The sequence below is a fragment of the Accipiter gentilis genome, chromosome 9 (assembly GCF_929443795.1).
Source record: "Accipiter gentilis chromosome 9, bAccGen1.1, whole genome shotgun sequence".
NCBI classification, from domain to species: domain Eukaryota; kingdom Metazoa; phylum Chordata; class Aves; order Accipitriformes; family Accipitridae; genus Astur; species Astur gentilis.
Window position 1 is genome coordinate 29,813,131 of NC_064888.1, and position 23,252 is coordinate 29,836,382.

A 23,252-nucleotide genomic window follows, 5' to 3' on the forward strand; every position below is an offset into this window, starting at 1 on the left:
GTAGGCTGTAATATTAATGCTGCTTAAACATCCATACTTCATCATCCTTGATACTTAGAACTTTAATAGACAGTACCTAAGAAGTTACTAACAGAACATGCCTAACCACCAAGAGGCTTTCAGGGCTGGTTGCAGGCTTTCCAGACTATTTATATCACAGGATTAATGCTGATGCTATCTAGAAACTCAGGAAAGCAGCAGGTGTTTCTCTGGAAGGTGGAATACACACAAAGGTGGCAAGTGACCAAATTCTCAGCTGGCTTCAACAGAGGTTCATTGATTTGCACAGTCTAGGCATGTGATCTACTACTGATCACCTATACTCCACACCTCCATCTTTTAGTGCAATGTATAAATTTCTCAATTAATTCAGCCCAATTCACAACATTTCACCATTCTTGCATTGCATTAGCAAATATGCACATATGAGAGTTAAAAATGCACTATTTCATTGCACCGGAGAGAGTAAAAATCAAACCACTGTAAATCGACTGTACTTCTACTGACCATTTGATACAGCAAACAAATGTATTTGTAATGTTTGTGCAGACCACACATTAGCATGGCACTTCAGGTTACCATAATTGAGTATCTCCACCTCTAAATATGTACCAGCTCTCAGACATACTATCATCAAATTCTGCCACTGAAATGAAATTTAAATTTACTAAGAAACAAACATAGAAAAACTTTTCTACTACAGCTGTCATTTTCTTTGATACAGTTCCACAGCAGCAGGCAACTAGAGAATACACTCTAAAGACACCATATAGACACTCAGACTTTCAAAGTAACAGTTTCTGCTGGCTGGTCCAATCTATTCTACGTTTTCTTTATCCAAAATGCTTTCTTAATCTCTCATCACCAAGACAAACTCTTTTGATTTTGAGTGTTGAAGAGGAAAACATATTAACCTTTAAACACATAAAGTATAAAAGAAGATGAAAGGTTAAAAAATTGACTAAAATAAAATGCAAAGATGATGCTGTTAGGCCATCGTAGTTTTTTTGTTAGAAACATTTTGTGCTTCCTTCCATGTAAGTAACAAAACCACAGTGGACAGTTTCACATAGTATAGATGGTATTTGCACAATATTACCTGCTTTGCTGCCAACACTGGAATGGAAGCTTGAAATAAAACTACCAGAAAAAAACAAATACAACAACACAGACTCAAAAGTCATCTTGTTTCACAGACAGGCAGATACACGTTTACTAGTTTTGAGGTCTAAGTTGCCTGACATCATCATCTTGCTTTGAAAAAACAAAACCATGCATGCTGAGAATCACAGGAGGGGGAAAGTAACCAGGAGACTTTCACAGTGGATGTCTAAACCAAAGCACTTTCACTACAGTGAGTTCAAACCATATCTAATCCAGCAGTCAAGACAATCTAAGGAAGCTTTCCTACAGAGTCACCAAGTGTTCCAACCTGAAAGGAACATCCTTGGAACTAAAATCTAATTGCCTTTTTTAAAAGTCATTTTACAGTGAAATTATCATTGAGAAAGATGCAGGGCTGTTGGTATAAAAGCATGGGCCTATGCCCCTTCACTCCATATGCTCCCTCTGCCACCTGCTGGGCCAGCAGAGCAGTGGCTGGTACCCATCGTAGGTCCCAGAACAGGCATCCTTCACACTCATACCTAGGTGGTAACTTCGTAAGATACAGTAACAGCCAAGGCAATAAAGTAACAGCATATAAATTCCTAACCCAACAAAATGTATGGTAAACAGCTTTAGATTTACTCTTTTCTACTGGATTTTAGTCAAAGCATTTTACCTTATGTCTGTATATATCCATTTAATCACATTTTACCCAATGGGGTATAAAGCATGCCTGAGCACCTAGTCACTGGGACCCTGTACTAATTACATCATGTCTTTTATACCACACTCATTAAAGGGAAAAAGCCTTTGTAAGTACAAGTAAAAACTATATTTAAATTAAGTTTCAAGTGTACAATACACAAAGGTCACACGCTGAACAGCCACATAGTCTTTGCTTCCCTCCCCTGTTCAACACACGGCTCTTGGCTTTACTTATGACAATCCTGTTCTTAATGTAAAAGCATTAATTTTCTCAATCTCATTTCTTCAACACATGAATGTATTTCCATACCATCCTACTCAACAGAATGGCAGTATTACACCTTGTTTAAATAGAACCTGAGACAGACTCTGCTGAAAGGTATCCAAGAACTTCAAGTGCCAAATTTGAGATATCCAAGATTGGGTTTGTTTGCAGAACACTTGATACTACAGTTTTAGTCATGACTCCCCCTGCTTTCAGCTGTGCTTGTGAGCATTCAGCACTTCTGCAAGTCAGGCATAAAGAAAATGAACACTGAAATTAAGTCAGGTATGCAGATTCACGAGGACATTCTATAGCACAGTCAGGCATTGTTCCCTAGAGGTTTAGCTCTAAGACCTTCTCTTTTCTTCCTGCAGTCCCACTCAGAAGCCACGTGATAGGCAACAAAGATAAAGCCAACAAAACAAAAAAAACACACGCCACCTCCCACCTGACCAAAATTTACCCATGGAGGAAATTTGTTCTGTACTCTGAATAAAGTGAGATGCAGTGAAGACACCGGGCATAACATAAAAAGACTAGGACATGCTATCTACAAAGAGTGAGGTTGAATCAAGATGGTATGCTTTGCTGCTAGAATTTCCCAATTTCTGAGGGCTTGGTTTTACATCATGGTGTACTAGTTTGCTATGATTACATATCAGAGTTCTCTGAACATTTTGTTCAGACAAAGTCAGGCCAAAAGCAGGCACAATCTGGGTAGAGGGGTAAGAGCTGCACGAAGGTCAAGCTGCTTCCCATGCACAATCGATGTTCTGCACTGTGTGGTGCTAGCAGAGTAGTTACAGCTTTCAATCCTTTCTCAATTACCCTCTCTCAATCACTAACATAGAAAACTGTATACGGTCAAAGCAATACAATTTCTCCTTCTTGTGTTTCTGAAAACAGCTCAAGTGTTTGGGCTGGATTTCTGCCCTCCCCAATTCCTGGCTAAAGGTGACTCCTCATGCAAAGGCTTCAGCATCATTCATTCAAGTCCGGGAAACTGTCAGGCAAACTTAATAGTAGACCACATTATTACCCCCACCTATAACCTTTAGAGGAACACAACTCTTGTTGCCCAGGTTGCAGCTGCAGTCCCAGAGTGACATGAGCAAGTCCTAGTATAGTCAGCATTAATGGTACTGCCACCTACAGGGATTAAGGAAGTGTAAGAGACAGGTATTTCATTCAGTTTCCTGAGACTACACTACTTTGTTAAAAATAAAATAAACACATGTAAATTATAAACCTACACTTTTTAGGAAGTTATCCTCATAGGAAGACACCTTACACATGTAATTATCTGCATCATCTAGCTATGCATAGTTGGCTGTCACTATTGCACTGCAAGTTAAAACCAGCTCCCCATTGCTATTCGAGATGGAGAAAATGCACATTCAGTAAAAACTAAGAGCCAGTTAGCAGCGCAACATGCACAAGCAGCACCCTCACATCAGCCACTTGCTCTTATATTTGCCCGCAACTCACCCAATGAACTCCAGAAGTATGGAGATGTCAAGTTCTGGTGGGATCCGGAACACAGAGCCCAGAACTTTTCGAGGTCTTCCTCTGCTCACTGGAACTGGCTGTGGGACAGCTAAAATATTCAAATAGCCAAAATGCAAACACAACTTGAAATAAAAGCAGCATAGGATGCTAAGATGCACCAAGCAAAACAGATGAGCTCATAAGGAAAAAGAACCCATACAATTAATTTTTTTTTTAATTACTAAATCATCTCTTTACACATTTCATGCTGTGTATCTGACTCAGCATTTTATTAGCTTTTAGCATGGCACTTCTCCAGAGAGCTGGTTATTTGATAGTAAGACAACAAATAATTAGAATAACCCCTCATCTTTCAAAAGACTTTGAAGTTCTTATTTTTACTCCTTTGTAATTTCTATTTTTTAAGGGCCAGAAAATAAAATTAATGCACATTTTATATATATTTCCGGTTGTAGGCAAAATATAATGTTTTAAAAAAAATCCAACCATGATCTGCATTTAAGTACTTCCAGTTTCATCTATTTTTGTAACCTGAGAACTGTGACAAGTTACAGTAATTAGACAACCAAGAATCCCATATTTCCAGTACTACATATCTTTGTCAGTTGTGAGCTAATATTTCAAGGAAAGCCCTTAAGAATAAATAGTATAGTAAATATTTCCTTAACAGTGTCCTCTAAAGTGATTACAGCTCACCTGGTTTGGGCACTTCTAATCCTCTTTCTTTATAGAAGTCATGCATTTGTTTTTTCTCTCCTGAAAAAAACCCACAATACAGAACAGACTGGAATGTAATTTCAGATGCAGAGAATACCCATATAGTTTCCAATGGTCAGAGCAGTAAAAACTTTCCAAGTTCTTACAGACCTTCGCCATCACTAGTATTCCATATGAGGCTGGGACACTTAAGATACCCAGACTAAGAGTTTGTTAGTAAAAACTGGGAGGAAGTTAGAGAAACTGGCCATAAATCATACTGAAATAGCTGCAAAAACTAGTATCCTTCTGGCTTTTACAACTCTATTTTTATACCATCTATAGTCCATATATACGCACTAGATGTGTATATTTCTCTCAGTTCACCCAGGTGGACTGTGCGGATTCATTGGCTCCCAAAGTTCAAGGTAAATGACATAAGACAGCAAACACATCTAAAATCAGAAAAATAAATGTGGCAGTGAGGAAAAAAATAAAAGCATTTGAGAGAATCAGTCTTGGCAACTTTTTTTTTTCCCAGCAGAGCCAGGTGAACTTATTAGGTGAAACGATATTTTCCGTACTTGCACAAAAATGAGGCATGACTACAAAATATTACCTGGATGTTTATCTGGATACAGTGACACCTGTGTTTCAGGAGACAGGTTACATACCACATCCGTAATAGCATTTAGCAGCCAGAAAGATGCCAGTTATCACAGCTAATTTGTTAAGATTCATAATCAAACATTAAAAACTATTTTAAAGTGTCCAGAGTAGAAAAGGGGCTTTGAATTACTGTTTTCTGTTCAGTCTTTTCAATCTCTAGACAGTAATGAAATAAAAAGACTTACTTTCCTCCAAATTGACAACTAATTTGTAGACTATGTCTTGCAGTTGTCGGTCCAGCCTATTGAAGAAAAAAAAAAAGCATCTTTGGTGCAATACAGAATGGTTTTCATTAAATTGTAACAGAGGTGCCAAATACACCACTGAAATGTGACATACATAAAGAGAAGAGTGACAGAGCAGCAACTCCATATCTGTCTAAATTCATGTCTTGACACCAGAGCTCCAACAGAAGAAACCAAGTAAAGTTAAAGGCACCGCCCTTCAAGAATTCATGAAGAGTTCGAGAAACTAAAACTCAATTTTCGGAGTTAGTAAGTATACCATGCCAAGAAAGCTTTGTCTAAAAGGAAATCAAAGCAAATAATTAAGATTTCCACCTGTAACACCGAGCAAATGCATAAAAATACTCAGCGTGGGGGGTAACAAACCCTAGAAAGGAATACAAACTAGACAAAACAAGAACTTGAGTATTTTTATCTTCACTATCGAGATGAAACTTATATAAACAAAGAACACAATGCGTTTGTTTGTGTTCCTTCATTTGAAATAGGAAAGCACTCCAAGTCTGTAAAACAAAACATTTAAAAGCAAGCAGCAAAACTCAAAAAAAATTATACCTATAAAAATGCCATGAACTTATTACCTGATATTATAAAGGGGCTGTGTCTGGTGTACAACAATATTGCATTTTGGACATCTGTTGCTATAGTAGAAGTGCCTCACTATGCAGCTTTTACAAACTGTAAAGAAAAGAAACCCCATAAAAATCACATCAATTTTACAATACCATCTGCTTAAGCAAGAAGAGCCATTATACACAGACGTCTCAAAATTTGTCAGAGACAAAATGAAGCAAATTGTTCAACTTTCAAACTCAAGTAAACAGCAGCTCTCTGCCTGTACAGGATACAACACTCCTGAATATTCAATTAGGATTATTCCTAATCTCTTCCTACCAATCAATAATCCTAATCCAACTGATGCAAAGGTAGGTGTTCAATGTTGCAACTGTGTTACCCAGAACAAGAGTAGAGCCAAGACAACAGAATATTGTTGACTGCTGCAGACAACAGGTTTGCTGAAAAGCACCCTACAAACAGGTTCAGTAGAACCATCAAGGTAAGAAATTATAGTTCTGCTATTTTCATTGTATTTTACAAGTACTTTAAAAATACGGAAGAAAAGATAATGAGTGAAAAAGTCTAGAATAAATAACCTACTATTGAATCAGCTCCCTATAACCCTGAACGCATCAAACGTTTCCACAACATTTACCAGGAAACTTCTAAGAGATCACCACAGTTGCACTTGCAACATTATGCTGTCCTTACTAACAGTTATGCATTTTCCTAAATTACAAACTGCACTGAATATCACATTGTATATATCAAACTACTAAGCAGTGCCCCATAAAAGGAAAAAAAAAAAAAAAAAAAGATGAAAAAAAGGGTTTTCCTTCTATGTAGTGTTAGTAGCTGGAAGGACTAGGAAGCTGACATTTTTGGATTCAGGTAGGAACATGGGTGTGGCTGAAAGAGCTTCATAGAAAGGGGTTTTACTAGCTTTGAGGAAAATAGTTCTGTTAGCAATGGAAAAACTGTTACCACAATACGAGGATTGAGGGGAAAGGTAACATGACAAGAGCACTGAAATCAGTTTTTTATTATCTATCGATCAGATTATAGACTAACTGTCCCATGGGTGCATACAACTGTTTCTGTATCTGAACTGGTGCTTCCACACAGCTACTTACTGAGTTTTGTGAATTTACAAGCTCAAACCAACAATAGTTTAGGAAACTCTCTAGGCCATTTGAGCAGAGGCACTCAACTTTCTTTTCCCAGTTATATACTCAAATTCCTAGAGCCTACTTTCAGAAAGTAATTTTTTTTAAAAAAGTATATAGTAGGTCTATTTTTGTTTTAGTTGGACTTCATCTTTCTCTACATCTTCTTCCCTCTTAACCTGGGAAACTAAGCTGACTTCATGATTGACTGATTTCATAATTTTCTGATGCTTAAAATATCAACAAATATATTTTCCCTAAGGAACAGAATAAACACAATACATATTCACTTCAAACAGAGAATTATCTTTGTGAAGCCAGAACATCTCAACAGCTGATTTTTGTTTGAATTTGCAAATAAGATCTTAGAAGGACAGCACTGATACTTACAGGTGTGCAGACATTCTGTAATAGTTGTAGCATCAATAAAGTAACCTTTGCAGATGGAACACAGGATGTAAGGGGTCAACTCTGCGAGGTTTATCATACGCTACAAACAAAGACAGTTTGTAAGAGTTTGAATACACGGGCTAAGCCATGAAATTTCCTGATTGCAGCTTCCAAAATATCACAGCCTTAAACCACACAAAAAAATCTGGATCAACATGGGTCTTCCTTAGAGGTCAATCATTCCTCATATACAGCTCTTTTCGAAAGAGTTTCATCTAGCCTTCCGAACTGACCTTTTTGTGAATGGCAACCCAATTTGTTTCATGAATCATATTTGAAAAGCAAACTATATCAATCCTTTTGGGAAAAGTTCTTTTGGATAAACTCTTTAACAGAATATCACATAATCAGCAAGCTTGAAGTGGATACTAGTAGCAAATAGTATAATTATTTGAAAATGCTCAGCAAGCACGTTGGGGCCCCCAATCAAGGTATGTAGCTAGTGCCGTCTCTTGTTTCTACACATGGTTAGGGATTATACAAACACATATTGAAGCAAAGGCTGAAATTTCACTGCTCTGAATTCTGGTTATGAAGTACATTTGTCAGGAACGCACATGAGTAGTTTTACAACGATCTTCCTGTCAGAAGCCTACTATTTAAAAAAAAGAACAAAGTTCTATAGCAGCGATCTGAGCTCTGTCTGAAAAGGTAACACGTTAGATTTTTACATCCCATTTCCTCTAGTCTCAAAGCCAGACTAAGGGTCTTTCTTTCCCTCAACGACACCATTCATTTTGCCCACATGCCACCGTTTACCACGCTCTCAGCTACACCAAGAGTTTGTAAGGGCTTCATTTAAACGAGACAGATAAAATGAACTTGGGTAATAATAAAAAGCCTGTTACCATACGGCTTACGTTGCCTAAGCAGGGGTCCAGATTGGCACCTGGAAGTTTTCAGAAGTCCCCGAAAGCGTGTAAGTTCACGTCCACTGCTTACAGGACCTGCCCGAAAACCGCGGACTTCTGCAGACGCCAGGCCTCACTCACCTCAGGGCGTCACGTTTCTCACGCAGCAGCCTCCCCACAGCGGGGCAGGCTGCCCGCCCCGCCACCTCGTGCCCTCCTCACGCTCGCACTCCCGCCCTCACCTCACAGGTGCCCCCGCGGCGCCGGGCTCCGGTCGCCATCCCGGCCCCGCCACAGGCCCCGACCGCCCCGCCATTGCGGCGGCAGGGCGCGCGCTCCCCCACCCCTTCGAGCCGCACGCCCACCCCGGCGGCGCGGGGCACGCCGGGAGCGGGGCCTGGCGCGCGGCGGAGCCGGTGCGCGCCCTCTCGGAGGACGGTCCCGCTCCCCACCCCCCCCCCCCCCGCCGCCGCTCTTACCTCCCGGTCGTCGTCCGAGTCGAGCTCCCCGTCGTCCGTCCCGAACCGAGCCCCGGGGTCCCCCTCGAGCTCCTCTTCCTCCATCTCCTCCTCCTCCTCGTCGTCGTCGTCGTCCTCGTCGCCGCTGGACTCCGAGCGGCTCCGCTCGAACTCGAAGGGGAGGGAGCGCGACCCCGAGCAGCTGGGAGTCCCCTCCATCTCCTGGTCCTCATCGGCCGGGCCCGCGCCTGCTCCATCCCCGCCCGACAGCCCCGAGACCACAGAGCCGGCGTCCACCTCCATGTCCATGGCTCGGGGTGAGGGGCGGGGGCTGGGGCAAACGCGGGACCGTCTGCTGGCCGCCCGCGGGGGACGGCAGGAGCGGCGGTCCGCCAGAAGAGCCCCCCCCCCCCCGGGCGCGTGCGCGGGGACGGCGCGGAGCACGCCGGGAACTGTAGTTTTAGCGGGCACCGGCCCGCGCCACTGCGCATGCGCCGAGACTCGACCGGCTGGCACATTTCATAGCCAGCAGCTTTCCTTTCCTAGTTTTTTTTTTTTTTCTTACATTTGTCGCTCCTCCAGCTAAGAGTTAAGTGACTCGCTAATGAAGCGCAGAAAAACGTCTAATTTATCAGGAAAGCGCGCCAATCACAAGATAGCAGTTTCGTTCAAAAAAAAAGGTTTTAATTCTGTAGTATCAACGAATCCGTACTTACCGAACATGAATACAAGAAGCAGTGTTAGAAGTACCCGGAAAACCCAGTGACCCAGCCGTCATTAATTTCATTCGGAGCGAGGCCCGCAAGGGCACACAGTCCCAAGGCCGGGAGGGCACCTGTAGCGGCTTATTAACGCCACACCAACCCATTTCTGTACGAGGTTTCTCACATACGCTCACCGCAAGCTCTGTCGAGCTCCGTGATTCACATCCGCACCGTCACTACACAAAACTGCACTTACTTAGTGCCAGGACGCCCACGGCGCAGCAGCCGCCTCACAACCGCTCCTCCGGACTCATGCCAACCCCACTGCCATAAAGCGCTGCTGGCGGCGTCGCAAAACGAAGCCGCGAGCGCCTACGTAGGCAGCGGCAGCAGTACCCGTCCTTTGCCCTGACTGTCGCAAGAGCGTCCGCGCCTGGCGGCGGCTGCCCGCTGCCGGTGAATGGAGGGCGATGCAAGATGGCGGCGCTACCTGAGGAGCCGGCGGAGGTGGCGGCGGTAAAGCCGGACCCTGAGGCGGGGACGCCGCCGCAGCCCCCCGCTGCTCCTCCAGCCGCCGCCGCCGCTGCTCCCGCCGCTCCCCCGGCCGCGGCGGTGGAGGTGGAGGCGGCGGGGAACGGTGGGGAGACGGCACCCCCTAAGCAGGCGGCGCCGGGCCCGGCCGCTTCCCCGGCGGCGCTGGACCGGCAGACGCTCGTGGCTGTGCTGCAGTTCCTGCGCCGCAGCAACCTCCGCGAGTCCGAGGAGATCCTGCGCCGTGAAGCCCGCCTGCTCGGCGACGACCTCGGTGCCGCTGCCCTCAGCCCTGCCGGCGCCGGGCTTCTGGGAGCCCCGGGCGGCGATGCGGACTCCGCCGGGGGCGAGGCGCTGCTCAGCCGGGTCACCGCCGCTGCCGCCATCGCGATAGGAGGCAGTGTCGCCACTGTCGCGTCTTCCAGCCCCGGGGTGGCGGCGGTTGCCGCCGTGCCGCCGGGGAAAGGTGGGGCCCGCGCGGGGACTGTGGGGTCGCTGTGCCGGGCGGGACCCGTGGGTGCTGGGGGGCCCTTGTGCCTTTCGCAGGCGTGGGGCCTCTCCGTGACGCGTGGGCACGAGGGATGGTGTCAGGTCGTGCTTCCCTTGGGGTGTCCCTCCCTGGGGCGGGAGGTGAGAGTATACCCTGGCCTTCTGGGGGGAGCCCTGGCTGTGTCATTCCCCCCATACAACTTGAGAAGAGATCGGCATCTCCTGGGAGGTGCTCCTCCCCAGAGCAAGGGACCAAAGGTAGGGTTTCTGTCACTCTTGCAGGGAGCACTGTCAAAGTGAGAGGTGCTTCCGCTTGTCTTTGTGTTCCATCTTGACTAACATTGTAACGGGAGGCTGAAGGTTTCCTCTGTAGTTTGAGGTGATGGTCCGAGATGTGGCTGCAGGGATGAGAATGGACGCCTGATGTACAGGGTGCTTTTTGAGGAAAGAGCCATAGGATACTTGTAGAGGAGGCTTCATACATTGCTCGATCAAGTTGCTGGATACTTGAGATGTCCTTTGGATAATTAATGTCTTAAGTATTTTTAATCAAGTTGTTCTGTGGGGCAGCTTTACAGAATAGTGTCATGGAATTTCAGGAATGTCTTGAGTTCCACTGAATGTATAGTATAAAGTCAGCTTGTTCGTGTTATCACTTGATAGATTTGTTTTTATATAGAAGACAAAGCAATGAAAATGGTTAATGACTGCTACATAGAACAGAGCTCTTGGAGCATTAGCAGATGACAAAAAGTCGCTGCCCTATAATGGTTGTATAGTGGTCTTGGTGAATTGTTCACTTGATGAACTTCATTTGCTTGTTTACTGGAAGCAAAATAATTATAGTGGGTATATCTTACAGGCTTAGAAAGATTCTGCTCCTCATTTGAGAGTTTCTGGCCTTAGCAGTAAAGATAACTTATCTTGGGGATGTTAGTGGCTTCTTCCTTTACACTTATAACCCTAGCTGAATTAGGCACTATGTTAAATACCTTACAGGTAACTGTTGGCTGGGAAGGCACAAAAAATGGCTGAAGGTGCTAGGAGAACTGACTGCTGGACTATAATGTGCTACCATCCTCTCACTTGTATTGCTTAGACTCAGTGCTGAAAAAGCACGAGACTTGGTATCATGTTTTGCTCAGAGTGCCTCACTTTACCAATGGAGTCGTTAGCCACTGTATATTTGCTAGCTCTTTCAGGCTGTCTTACAAGCTCTTGTTACATGCTAATGCTTTTGCAGTTGGAGGAGGTGTTGTTGTGGAAGATCAGCCAGATGTGAGTGCAGTATTGTCTGCCTACAATCAACAGGGGGACCCGACGCTGTATGAGGAATACTACAGTGGATTAAAACACTTTATTGAGTGTTCCCTGGACTGTCATCGAGCAGAATTGTCTCAGCTGTTTTATCCTCTCTTTGTGCACATGTACTTGGAATTGGTCTACAATCAACATGAGAGTGAAGCAAAGTCTTTTTTTGAAAGGTAATTTATTTTTATTTTTGCATTTGCATTGTTTTGTGTCTGCTACTTTGATTAAATCTGTAAGCTATAGTAGCATAGGCTTATATGTATATAGAGGTATGTATTATTTTTCTTTGATGTTGAAGAGATTTGGAATCTGAAGTAATGGTGCCATGGATTACAGTAACTGTTCTTGAATCCTTTTCCAAACTCCTATATTAGAAGGATGTTCAAACTACATGCTTTTGAACTGTCCATGGGCAGATTTTGACCCATCTTTTGGGTAAGCTGATGGTCTCTTTGCTGCAGAAGTATCAATGAAGAGATTATGCTTCTTTAGGGAAAGATAATGGGGTCATTTTTTAGCACTGGAAAATTGCACTGAGATGCCAAAGTAATGTATGCTATGAGTATTTGCTAATGTCATAGAATGTATACTGAAATTCAGATAAGATTAAAGGAATTAATTGATGGCTAATCCATAATTTTCTGTGCTCTTACTATGTTTCACTTCCTTATCACTTGAGAAGAAAATTAAATTTTCTTTGTTTTCTGGATTCAGCCCAATTATGAAATATTTCAATCTAAAAGGATAACTTTGTCTCTCTCCAATATGGTTAGCAAAAATGGTCCTGTAAATAGTTCAAATGTTGCTGTAAATAGTTAAAACGTTCCCTGCCGCAACTATTTTATAACATGGTTTGAGTAAAAATGGAAACTCTAGACATATGTTAGCTATTAGATAATGCAAGTGGAGAGTGAGAAACATAGACACTGTGAAATGTGCCTCTTCATATAATGAATCAGATATAAATACATCCAAGTAGTCTTGTGTAATAAAAAATGTCGTATATTTTATGGTACCACAAATTAGGGTTTCATTTCTGTAAATAAACATGTTAGTGTAACTATTTACTTCAGGCAAGAACCCTTTATGTGTATGAAATTCTGTGAGGTTCCATTTTGTGTTCTTTCCATCTTGTTTTTTAACCATCGAATGCTCTTACTGTGAACAGCAAGTCACTGGTGTATCTTCCCCAGCCATTTTTCAGCAGAAAAATAATCCTGTATGTAGTCAGTAGCTTCCAAAAGGTCCTTACATATGTGCTTCATGTTAAAGTAATGTAAATAGGTGTGCACTTATGAGATAATGTTTTTGTAATAAGTCTTTTATTGTATCTTAAATTGTTTCAATAGATTTCATGGGGATCAGGAGTGCTATTACCAGGATGACCTGCGTGTATTATCTAGCTTAACCAAAAAAGAACATATGAAAGGTAATGAGACCATGCTGGATTTCCGAACAAGCAAGTTTGTGCTGCGTATTTCCCGTGACTCTTACCAACTCTTGAAGAGGCATCTTCAGGAAAAGCAGAACAACCAGATCTGGAACATTGTTCAGGAACATCTTTACATTGATATCTTTGATGGAATGCCTCGCAGTAAACAACAGATAGATGCTATGGTTGGAAGCTTGGCTGGGGAGGCAAAACGAGAAGCTAATAAAGCAAAGGTAGGAGGCAAAGAATGTTGCACTTTTGTCATTGAACAATTCTTCCTAGTTTTTCAGGGAGATACCGTAGTATAGACTGACAATTGTCACTTGAGATCTTAAAGGACAGCATGAACAGAGCAAAGCAAGAGAACTGTACAAATAGTTGTTGGCAGGAGTAGAGAGATCAAGATGTGTCACTGTCTGGTAGAAGAAACTGTTGAACCCCTTTGAGAGACAACCTTGTATTCAATAGCCCACTGAACTAAACTTAAACTAACTCACGAATTACTCTGTTGTTGTAAAATGGACGCCTGACTGTTTGGCTTCCTCTTTTGTACAACAGATGAAATTCTTACTTACTGCCAGTTGTTACTGCAAGGGCTGTTTGTGTAGATCCTGACAATGTAGTACCACAGTACTATACAGATAAGTTATGTAAGCTGTAGGGATTCTGCTTTAAGAAAGTGCTAAGAGGTGGTGGGAGAACTTACAGTTGTCCAGGTCAGTCGCTGGGCAAAACAGCAGCATATGTAGTACCTTTGTTATGGGCTAACCAGTAATATTAAACATGGCAGTTTTAAAGGGGCAGCTGTATTGCTTGGCCTAATATGTTGAAAAGTTTCCATTAAAAAAACTAGTTTTCGTTAAGAACAGCAATTACTGTTTTGTCTCACGTGTGTTTTATTGACTTGCAGGTTTTCTTTGGCTTATTGAAAGAACCAGAATTTGATGTGCCTTTGGATGATGAAGATGAAGAAGGGGAAAATGAAGAAGGAAAGCCAAAGAAGAAAAAACCTAAAAAAGATAGTGTAGGGTCAAAAAGTAAAAAACAAGACCCTAATGCTCCTCCCCAAAACAGGTACCAAGGGAACAATGTGTAGAGAAGCCTTGTTAAGTCCAGTCTTGTCATGCCAAATCTGCATTGCTCTTCACATGACATTTTTAGCATTTTGGCCATTTCAGCTGTACACAGCTTTAGCTGTAAGACTTCTAAGGGAGGTGATGGAAAGCTTAGCATATAACCCTCTGTCTTTGCCTTTCAAGTCAATCTAGATTTCCCTTGATAAAATTTTACTCAGTTACCCACTAATCTTTTCAGGTCATACTCAGTTATTTATCTTGTTCCACTGGCTGTCTGAAATTCTTAAAGCTGGCTCTTTTTTTCTCATCAGTTAATCCTCATAGTTTTTAATTTTTTTTTTTCTAATTCTTGTTTCGTATTTGAAGTATAGGGTTGCATGCAAAGGTTTCACTTTCTTTGTCTAGATTAACAACATGGAAAGTGCTTTTAGATCGTAAAAATCTGTGCTTCTTGTAGAATTCCTCTGCCTGAACTGAAAGACTCTGACAAGCTGGATAAAGTAATGAATATGAAGGAAGCTGCAAGGCGTGTGCGTCTTGGCCCAGAGTGCCTGCCCTCCATCTGTTTCTACACGTTCCTTAATGCTTACCAGGTTGGTAAAAGAAGAGTTTGGGTAATATGGAAAAGGGAATCAAAATTATAAACATCACTCTTAATAAGGAAAGACGGCTTAACAGCATTGGCAAGGGTTATTGGAGTATTTGGAATAAGTGTTGCAAAGTTTATGTTCAGAAATGTTCAAAATTCTCTTTAAAGACTCCTTAAACTGTATAATTTCCATGTTCCTTGGTTTTGCTCTGATTTTGCCATAATTCCTTCTTTTGTTTTTTGTCTGGGGCCCAAAGTGTATTCTACAGAATGCAGTAGATTTTTTTTGCACCAAAATACTGGAAAACAGTACTGTTCTGTCACCATTGACTGCGCTTCATTCATATAGCTTTATTTTTAATGGAGCAAGAATTGATGTGTGTTTATGTCTATGCTAGAATAATTCCCTCTTATTTTTGTAAGTCAGTCAAATTAATTTTCTTATTAGTACTTAGGATTTTGTAATATTTGAAATGCATCATGAAAGGTACAAACAATATAAATGGATATTTTGTGTCTAGGGTCTGACTGCAGTGGATATTACAGATGACTCTAGTATGATTGTAGGAGGCTTTGCTGACTCTACCGTCAGAGTGTGGTCCGTGACTCCAAAGAAGCTACGTAGTGTGAAAACAGCAGCAGGTAATTAAGACAATAACACTTAATATGAGCATGTTACTTGTCAGCTGTGTTTTGCATGAACAGAGAAAGATGTCTGTGGCAGGAGAGTTGTCTTCAGCAGTTAGATGCTTTCACTCTGAAGAAACAATACATGCACAGATGTATGATCGCATCTTATATACTACCATTAGAAACATTTTTAAAGGAATGAGAAATATGTTTGTGTACACCTGCTGTGAGGTCGTCAGTGCATGGAACTTGGAACTAGCCATCTTGCTTCTTAACTGGATGGTAACTACAGGGTGTAGTAGACAGTTGGGTTTAGGTGATCTAGGGGAGAGACTAGAGGTACCCTGGGGGAAATTATAGGATTGAACTCTAGAAGGATGGAGGAGAATGTCCTGTGGCTCGACACTTATGCAAATTCATGGAAACCAGGCTTCTTTAATTCTGCTGTTTGTGTAACAATGTGTTGTGGTTGAAGCTAGGTACCATGCAAACATTTCTTAATCTTTATATTTAACTGAGATGTCATGATGTTCAGCAAACAGTAGCCTACAGACTAAAAGCTATTTTAAGTTGTGTGTAGTGTGCAGCCATCAAAATATGTGTGTAAAATGTGTTTGTGGCATATTAACTTCCTGGGAAAAGGCATGAAAATTTGGCATCTCTATCAAGGAGATGTTATTGTGTTTGGAGGCTGAACAATATATATATGAAAAATAACACACATCAGAATTAATTTATCTTAGCTCAGTGAAGACTTAAAGAGTGACTCTTTATGTAAAGCACTATTTTCACCTTTTACAATGGTAAAAAATATTTTAAATGCCATTGTATATTTCAAACTTCAAACAAATTCCTAGGTACTTTGTCATGTTCATATACTTGCCTCTTTTAGAGAGAATATTATTGTTTTTTCTGTTCGTGGCATTTATCTTCGAACTTCTAACAGTTATTATGATACATGAACTTTGAAATATTGCAGACCTCAGTCTCATCGACAAAGAATCAGATGATGTATTGGAGAGGATCATGGATGAGAAAACAGCAAGTGAGTTGAAGATTTTATATGGTCACAGTGGACCTGTCTATGGCACCAGCTTCAGTCCTGATAGGTAAAATAAGTTTACAAGCTAACTAGCTTGCTTGTCTTGAGTTCTAATTGCATGCTACTGAATGCAAACGTGTTCTTAATGCAGCTTTTTCCAGAAGGTTAAAGCAATTGTTTATGCAGCTTATAAGAAATTGTGTGTGAGCATAAATGCTCCTTATGCTCAGGTTGTTGGGCACTGTCAGCTATTACTGAAATCAACTGGAGCTGAGGATGCCAGCAGCTTTTTTGAGGTTCAGGACTTAGATGGCAAAATAGGCCATTTTTTTTGCAAACTGTAGTTTAAACTGGGTTTTAACTGAATTGTAGAGAGGAAAATACTGCAGCATTGATTTCACTTATTGTACTGCAAAACATAAAACCAGTCTGAGTAGCATATCATTGCACTCCAAGTTTCTCATATTCTATTGAGACTTTATTTTGAAAATGTATGGAATAGTGTCTTTAAAATAAGAGATTTAAAACCATTATGTAATTATGAGAGTGTGGACAGTAGAAAGGAGGTTTAAATTACTAATGTTTTGCTTTTGCATGTATCTAGTTAGGAAACATCCATCACAGAAACACAGCTGAGAAGTAAACTTTGTGTGGAACATGAATATAGAGTCTGTAATTATGGACTAAGAATGTGGATGTGATATGAATTCTCTTTCAGGGAATCCTGACATTTTGTTTAGACATATTAAAAGATTTTTTATTTTTTTTTAAAGTAACATAGCATTGCAATTTCTTAGTAATTTTTTCCTCTAACTGGAATTCCTGAGTAAAGACCAGCTCTGTGGGATTTTTTTGTGTGTTGGGTTTTGTTTTTCCTCCCCTTGGTATTGCTGTAGGTATCATCAGAATTAGTCATCAAAATGCAATTGTCTCTCTTTTCCATAAGGGCCTGGGACTGGATTCTGCTTGAATTGGTTATTGTTGCTTACCCCACCAAAATGCTGATTTATATGTGACATGCTAAACAGATGCTGTTCAGTGGACAGTTTTTCTTACCATAGACATCTCTCAGTATTTATGCAATGGTTATACAGTCTGCGTGTAAGTTTGATATGTAATATGCTATATTTTCTCCTGTGACAGGAACTACCTGTTGTCCTGTTCTGAGGATGGCACTGTCAGATTGTGGAGTCTCCAAACATTCACATGTTTGGTGGGGTATAAAGGACACAACTATCCAGTATGGGATACACAATTCTCCCCTTATGGTTATTACTTTGTGTCAGGCGGACACGACAGAGTGGCTCGGTAAGAAACTGGATGGGTTTTTTACTTGTCTGGGTCAGTTTGTAGTGGATTAACCCTGAAAGTGATTAGCTGATGGACTCTAGCCTACCCTATGACTGGAAATAAATTTTATTTCATGTCAATTAAAATACTGAACAAATGTTTTAATTAGGTTTTTTTTCCCTTTTCAACACACATCAGATGATCTGATGACTAAAGAGATGGTGTCCTCTTATGTGATTATATGATTGGCAGTATTCTTTTCCAGTTGTTTAACAACTTGACAGAACAGTCTTTATTTCTTCCTTCTGAAAAGTATACTTTTCCAAAACAGATCCTGTTAATTCAATAAACTGGCCAGTAAGAAACCACTGCATAATTACTTCCTTTTATTCCTCATGGTGCAACAGATCATAGAATCACAGAATGGTTTGGGTTGGAAGGGACCTCCAAAGATCATCTAGTCCAACCCCCCTGCAATGAGCAGGGATATCTTCAACTAGATCAGGTTGCTCAGAGCACCACCCAACCTGACCTTGAATGTTTCCAGGATTGAGGCATCTACCACCTCTCTGGGGAACCTGTTCCATTGTTTCACCACCGTCATTGTAAAAAAAATTTCCTCTCTATATCCAGTCTAAACCTACCCTCTTTTAAAAGTTTAAAACCATTTCCCCTTGTCCTATCGCAACAGGCCCTGCTAAAAAGTTTGTCACTGTCTTTCTTATAAGCCCCCTTTAAGTACTGAACAGCTGCAGTAAGGACTCCCTAGAGCCTTCTCTTCTCCAGACTGAACGACACCAACTCTCTCAGCCTTTCTTCATAGGAGGGGTGTTCCATCCCTCAGATGATTTTTGTGCCTCTCCTCTGGACCTGCTCCAACAGGTACAGATACTGAACTTCATTTGGGTTCTTTTATTAATAAAGCTTTTCTTCTCAGTCTGTGGGCAACAGATCACTACCAGCCTTTACGGATATTTGCTGGCCATCTTGCTGATGTGACATGTACCCGATTTCATCCAAACTCCAACTATATTGCAACGGGCTCAGCAGACAGGACTATACGGCTCTGGGATGTTTTGAATGGGAATTGTGTAAGAATATTCACTGGACATAAGGTAAAGGCATATCACTCATGGTGTGAAAGTGGTTTTATTTCTGCGATGAGATTCTGAAGAGTAGTGTTCAGAATAAATATGGCTTGACTGATTGCATGCGAGTAGACTTAATTAACTTGTTTGGTCCTCCTCAAATGTCTGTTTTAGGGACCAATTCATTCATTGGCATTTTCTCCTAATGGACGATTCCTGGCTACTGGAGCAACAGATGGAAGAGTTCTACTGTGGGATATTGGACATGGCTTGATGGTTGGAGAATTGAAAGGGCACACTGACACTATCTACGCACTCAGATTCAGTAGAGATGGGGAAATTTTAGCATCAGGTAAAATTCACTGGAAGCAGTGAAATTTCTGTTGTGTTCCATAAGTCTGAAGAGGAATGATATAATTGGTTCCTTAAATTGAGGAAGACAAAGTAGAATCACTTGCTTAGCAAAAGCAGCAACTTAAAACTGTGAGTACTTCACTGCGAGTACTTCACTCGACTGTAAAGTGTGACCCCTCACTCTTCCAGGAACTGAAGGAAAGGTTTTATGCAGTTAGATGGTAGTGAAGGCTGGGATCTGTGTTGAATCTGAAGTTAGAAATAACTCTAGGGCAGACAAGAAATGGCTGGACTAGAGAGGTGCAGGATACTGGAATGGGAGTGGGAAATGCAGCAGGACTAAAAAGAAGAGAGAGGAAGGGACAGAAAGGAAGATGAGTTATCCACACCCTTACTATTTTTTCATGGTAGATTTTTGATATAGAATAACCATCAGGTCTACGAGCAGCAGAACTTGTGAAGCCTACTTGTTTTTCCTGCCTGTCCACATGGATTCTCTGGTGTCTAATACAGCAGAGCTCCTTTGCCAGTTTTCCCTTCATGGAGGCACAAAGTTTTGTCTCTCCATCTTTAGTGAACTGTTTTCTTAAAATGTATAGGAATTTAATGAATTTGAAACTTGTTCTGTTCTGTCAAATGGTTGAAATTAGCCAATAAGTTCAAGTTACTGACAGAAGAAATGATGGACACTAATTGCATCAGGGTAGTTTCCTCATGAAACCTGGCTAGGAATGTTCTAGATTTATTTAGTAGTATGTTCCTAAATGCAGTGCAGTGAGAATCCTCAGTAAACCACTACTGCAGGAGTGAAAGCTAACAGACAGGGTACAGGTTTGATCCATCCTGCTTGGTCGTTACTTCAATTTATCTACCAATGCTCCAGTAAAAGCACAGGCCACTGGGACTGCAAAATTCTCCTGTCTTCCCTGTATCAAACAAACTGTTATTATGCGACTTAAAATCATAAACATTTCCTGAAATTGGCATCTAGCCCACAGGATGGTCCTGATTTTTCAGTGCTAGGTGATATAATCCAAACCCAAGTGTTTCGAGAGAATAGTTTGTTGTGCTTTATGTACAGGGCATTCAGGTTAGGTTACAGGCAAGCTGAAATCCTGGTAACTTTTATGAGTGCATTCACTATGTTAGAGGCTTGTTGAAGTCTGTTTCGTTGCAGGATGAGGACATAAGTCTACAGTTACGAGCAAAACTGCTTTTTGAGCTTTAATTTCTGTTAACTTGCTCCCCAGTAACTTTTTTGTATGCCTTTTTTATTAACAAAAAGAAAAGACTTTAAACTGTTGTTCTTTTTAGGTTCAATGGATAACACAGTTCGTCTGTGGGATGCTGTGAAGGCATTTGAAGATTTAGAAACCGATGACTTTACTACAGCCACTGGGCATATAAACTTGCCTGAAAACTCACAGGACTTGTTATTAGGTACATACATGACCAAATCAACCCCAGTTGTACACCTCCATTTTACACGCAGAAACTTGCTGCTGGCTGCAGGAGCCTACAGTTCACAGTAAAGCAGGAAGCTGTAAGACTGACTGTGCCAAGTCATTGCAGTAGTGACCTTTTATGTGAGATGAGGAGGAGCGTCTTGTACAGGTGGATCCCACTAGTCTGTTGCAGGAAAAGTGAAATTATGTAAACTAATGCAAGCAGCGTTTTTCAGTTCTGCTATTTCATATTTATCCACAGTTTGAAAATTCTGGAGAATGACAAGACATCGTGGCTGTAAAAGAAGGAATTGTTCATGGTGCTTTTGATAAAAATATATATATGTATATGAAAATGGCTGTCTCCTCTCAGAGATGGTATTGAGCTCTGCTGAAACTTGTGGAAAGTTAACAGCCTTGGTATGTGTTCTCAAATGATTTTTTTTTTTTTAAAGCACTTAATTTATGGTTAGCAAATGTTTAATCAATCTCAAACACAAGCAAAAACTGGTCAGTTTCAGAAAAGAACATAGTTTAATTCACTATAGCCTGGGCTGGGCAACAGGTATGGTGAGAGTATCACAGCAACAAACAGGGCATTGAAAGAGTAGGTCCAACAGGCAGAGGCTTGTGGGGAACTGCCATGAAGTTGTGTGTGGGTTTTATGCATCCAAGTACTAAGTCCTGAAAAGATTTCAAACTCCTGTGCTCTTCTGCGGTACTGGAAATGCAGATCTTGTTACTCTGTTTTCACAGGTAGCCAATGCTGTAAGTGTGATAAGCAACCAGAAGTGCAATGTGAACTTTATGTACTTTCATACTTTATTGTATGAAGAAAAAAGGGACTGAGGCACAACTGAAATACCCATTATTAAAAAAGTGGACTTAACCTTTTATGTTGTATTAGATCTAGAAGAACTTTAAAAACCTGCATCCTTTGTGCATAAGGTTTAACTTATCAAAATGTAAAACTAGCCAAGAAATTGAAATACTATTGCAGAGTAAAAGGATTATTCTGTCCGAACTGTATTATCAGTTTGCTTTTGAAAGGCCAGCTTGTCTGCTGAAGTGACAATTTCTACCCACAAAAACAGTTTACCCTAGTAAGTCCTCCTGGACAACCAATAAAGCTCAGTGCTTTATTTCTAACGAAAAGCAAAACATGCAAAACATTGGGAAGTATAACTTCTTTCTGGGTCTTTGAACAGAAAACACCACCACCAAAGTGTGGTTTTGGGTTTGGTTTTTTTTTGGTTGTATGTGGGGTTTTTGGTTTGTTTTTGGTTTTTTTCCCCCAAATCTCTTACAAGTTGTATACAGGGAAATCTGTTTTGTGTTCCTCATTACTTTCCAGTAAGGGCTTGGACACTTGAACAATCTGCTGGCTCTCTAGTGAAAATAAAAACAAGACTTGACATTTCTAAGGTAAAGTAAATAGAGAACTACCTCCCCTCTCATCCCTTCTCTTGACTCTAACTCTTGGAGTAAAGGTATATTACAAGCATTATACATCAAAATAAAGGGTGGAAAAGTCATTAGGAACCTCACCTGGAACTTTTCTTTAAGAAAAAAGGTTAAAACTACATGATGCATTTTTTTTGTGTAATGGTACCTCAACTAAATTTCCTAGCTTTCAGTGTGACCAGTTGGATTTAAGTACAATTATGGTGAATCAAACAAGTTACCTAAAACAAAGCATGTACAGCTTAAAGAAAACACTGCCACATTCTGCCTTTGTATTTTGTACAGTTTTATACTTTTGATATTATAATAAATACTAAAACCACACAGCTTGTGTTTGTATGTTACAAGAAGGTATTTTCTTGCTTTGATGGCTGCAATGGAAACAAGACCAGTGCTTGTAGCTGTGAGCATTCTGCTAAGAGAAACTAATTCAGAAAATGTTAAGTTGATGACCAGCCATTTCATGTAAATCTCGTTCTAACAGTAGGGAATGGGTTCCAGCTAATTAGATCTATTACACTGTTACAACAACTATTGTTCATCTGGAAAGTTGTATACAGCAGAGGCCACTTATGCAAACAAACTCATAGGAGAGGAAGACAATAGGTTTATTCAGAAGGCCCAGCATGAACAAATGGCTTGAAGAATACATAGGGCTACAGTAAGAGAGCACAAAGCCCCTGTAATTTACCTCTCCTTTTTTTACAGCAACCCTGCCTACCTCCTGCTGCCCTCTGTTTGGGAAGTGTATTTGCATGCATTAGCATGAGAAGTCCCAGGTTCAACCCCTGTTGCTGGCACCTTCTAAGCAGCACTGTGCCATATAATCACATTCACACATCAGCACTAATGTGATGTTTTTAAGGAAGGTACTGAGTTTTAACTGAGATACAGAAAGACACTGTGAAGGATGTGATAGACAAGTTTTAGTGTTGGGCAGGGAAGGAGCTGCATATATGTAATTGTGGTAGGAACACCTCATTTATTAAGAGGCTATGTCCAGGAAAAATAAGCACTGAACTACTTAAGTCACTGTTTATGTACATGCAGAGTTTTAAGAACTTAACATCAGCAAAGTAAGCCATTTTCTTTCTGGCAGTTATCTCTGCGAGAGAGGCCAGTAACAGA

The 23,252-nt window shown here is 41.1% G+C and overlaps 2 protein-coding genes across 5 annotated transcripts in view; one reads left to right on the plus strand and one right to left on the minus strand.

Annotated features, from left to right (window-relative positions):
- The window catches only part of PCGF6 (polycomb group ring finger 6), a 28,861-nt gene extending 19,155 nt beyond the window's left edge, over window positions 1–9,706 (minus strand). Inside the window, exons 1-6 of the mRNA XM_049810668.1 lie at window positions 8,701–9,706; window positions 7,311–7,410; window positions 5,778–5,874; window positions 5,137–5,192; window positions 4,283–4,342; window positions 3,566–3,674 (exon numbers count right to left, since the gene is read on the minus strand). Coding sequence (XP_049666625.1) covers window positions 3,566–3,674; window positions 4,283–4,342; window positions 5,137–5,192; window positions 5,778–5,874; window positions 7,311–7,410; window positions 8,701–8,988 — 710 coding nt within the window. The 5' untranslated portion in view covers window positions 8,989–9,706. The remainder of the gene's footprint in view (window positions 1–3,565; window positions 3,675–4,282; window positions 4,343–5,136; window positions 5,193–5,777; window positions 5,875–7,310; window positions 7,411–8,700) is intronic.
- Window positions 9,707–9,844: 138 nt separating this feature from the next.
- On the plus strand, window positions 9,845–22,365 carry TAF5 (TATA-box binding protein associated factor 5). Of its 4 annotated transcripts, none has more exons than XR_007507304.1 (12): window positions 9,845–10,380; window positions 11,647–11,887; window positions 13,064–13,379; window positions 14,057–14,220; window positions 14,680–14,815; window positions 15,333–15,453; window positions 16,421–16,550; window positions 17,627–17,791; window positions 18,711–18,888; window positions 19,036–19,213; window positions 20,530–21,080; window positions 22,015–22,365. XR_007507304.1 is itself a non-coding variant. In XM_049810638.1 (12 exons), exons 1-12 carry the CDS (start codon window positions 9,861–9,863, stop codon window positions 20,925–20,927), a joined length of 2,280 nt encoding a protein of 759 aa, XP_049666595.1. In that variant the 5' UTR covers window positions 9,845–9,860; the 3' UTR covers window positions 20,928–22,365. The 4 variants fall into 4 exon arrangements, 2 of the variants coding, with proteins under 2 accessions (XP_049666595.1, XP_049666594.1); XR_007507303.1 differs by having other exon boundaries at window positions 20,530–20,829; window positions 20,923–22,365; XM_049810638.1 differs by having other exon boundaries at window positions 20,530–20,655; window positions 20,923–22,365.
- The last annotated feature ends 887 nt before the right edge of the window (window positions 22,366–23,252 follow it).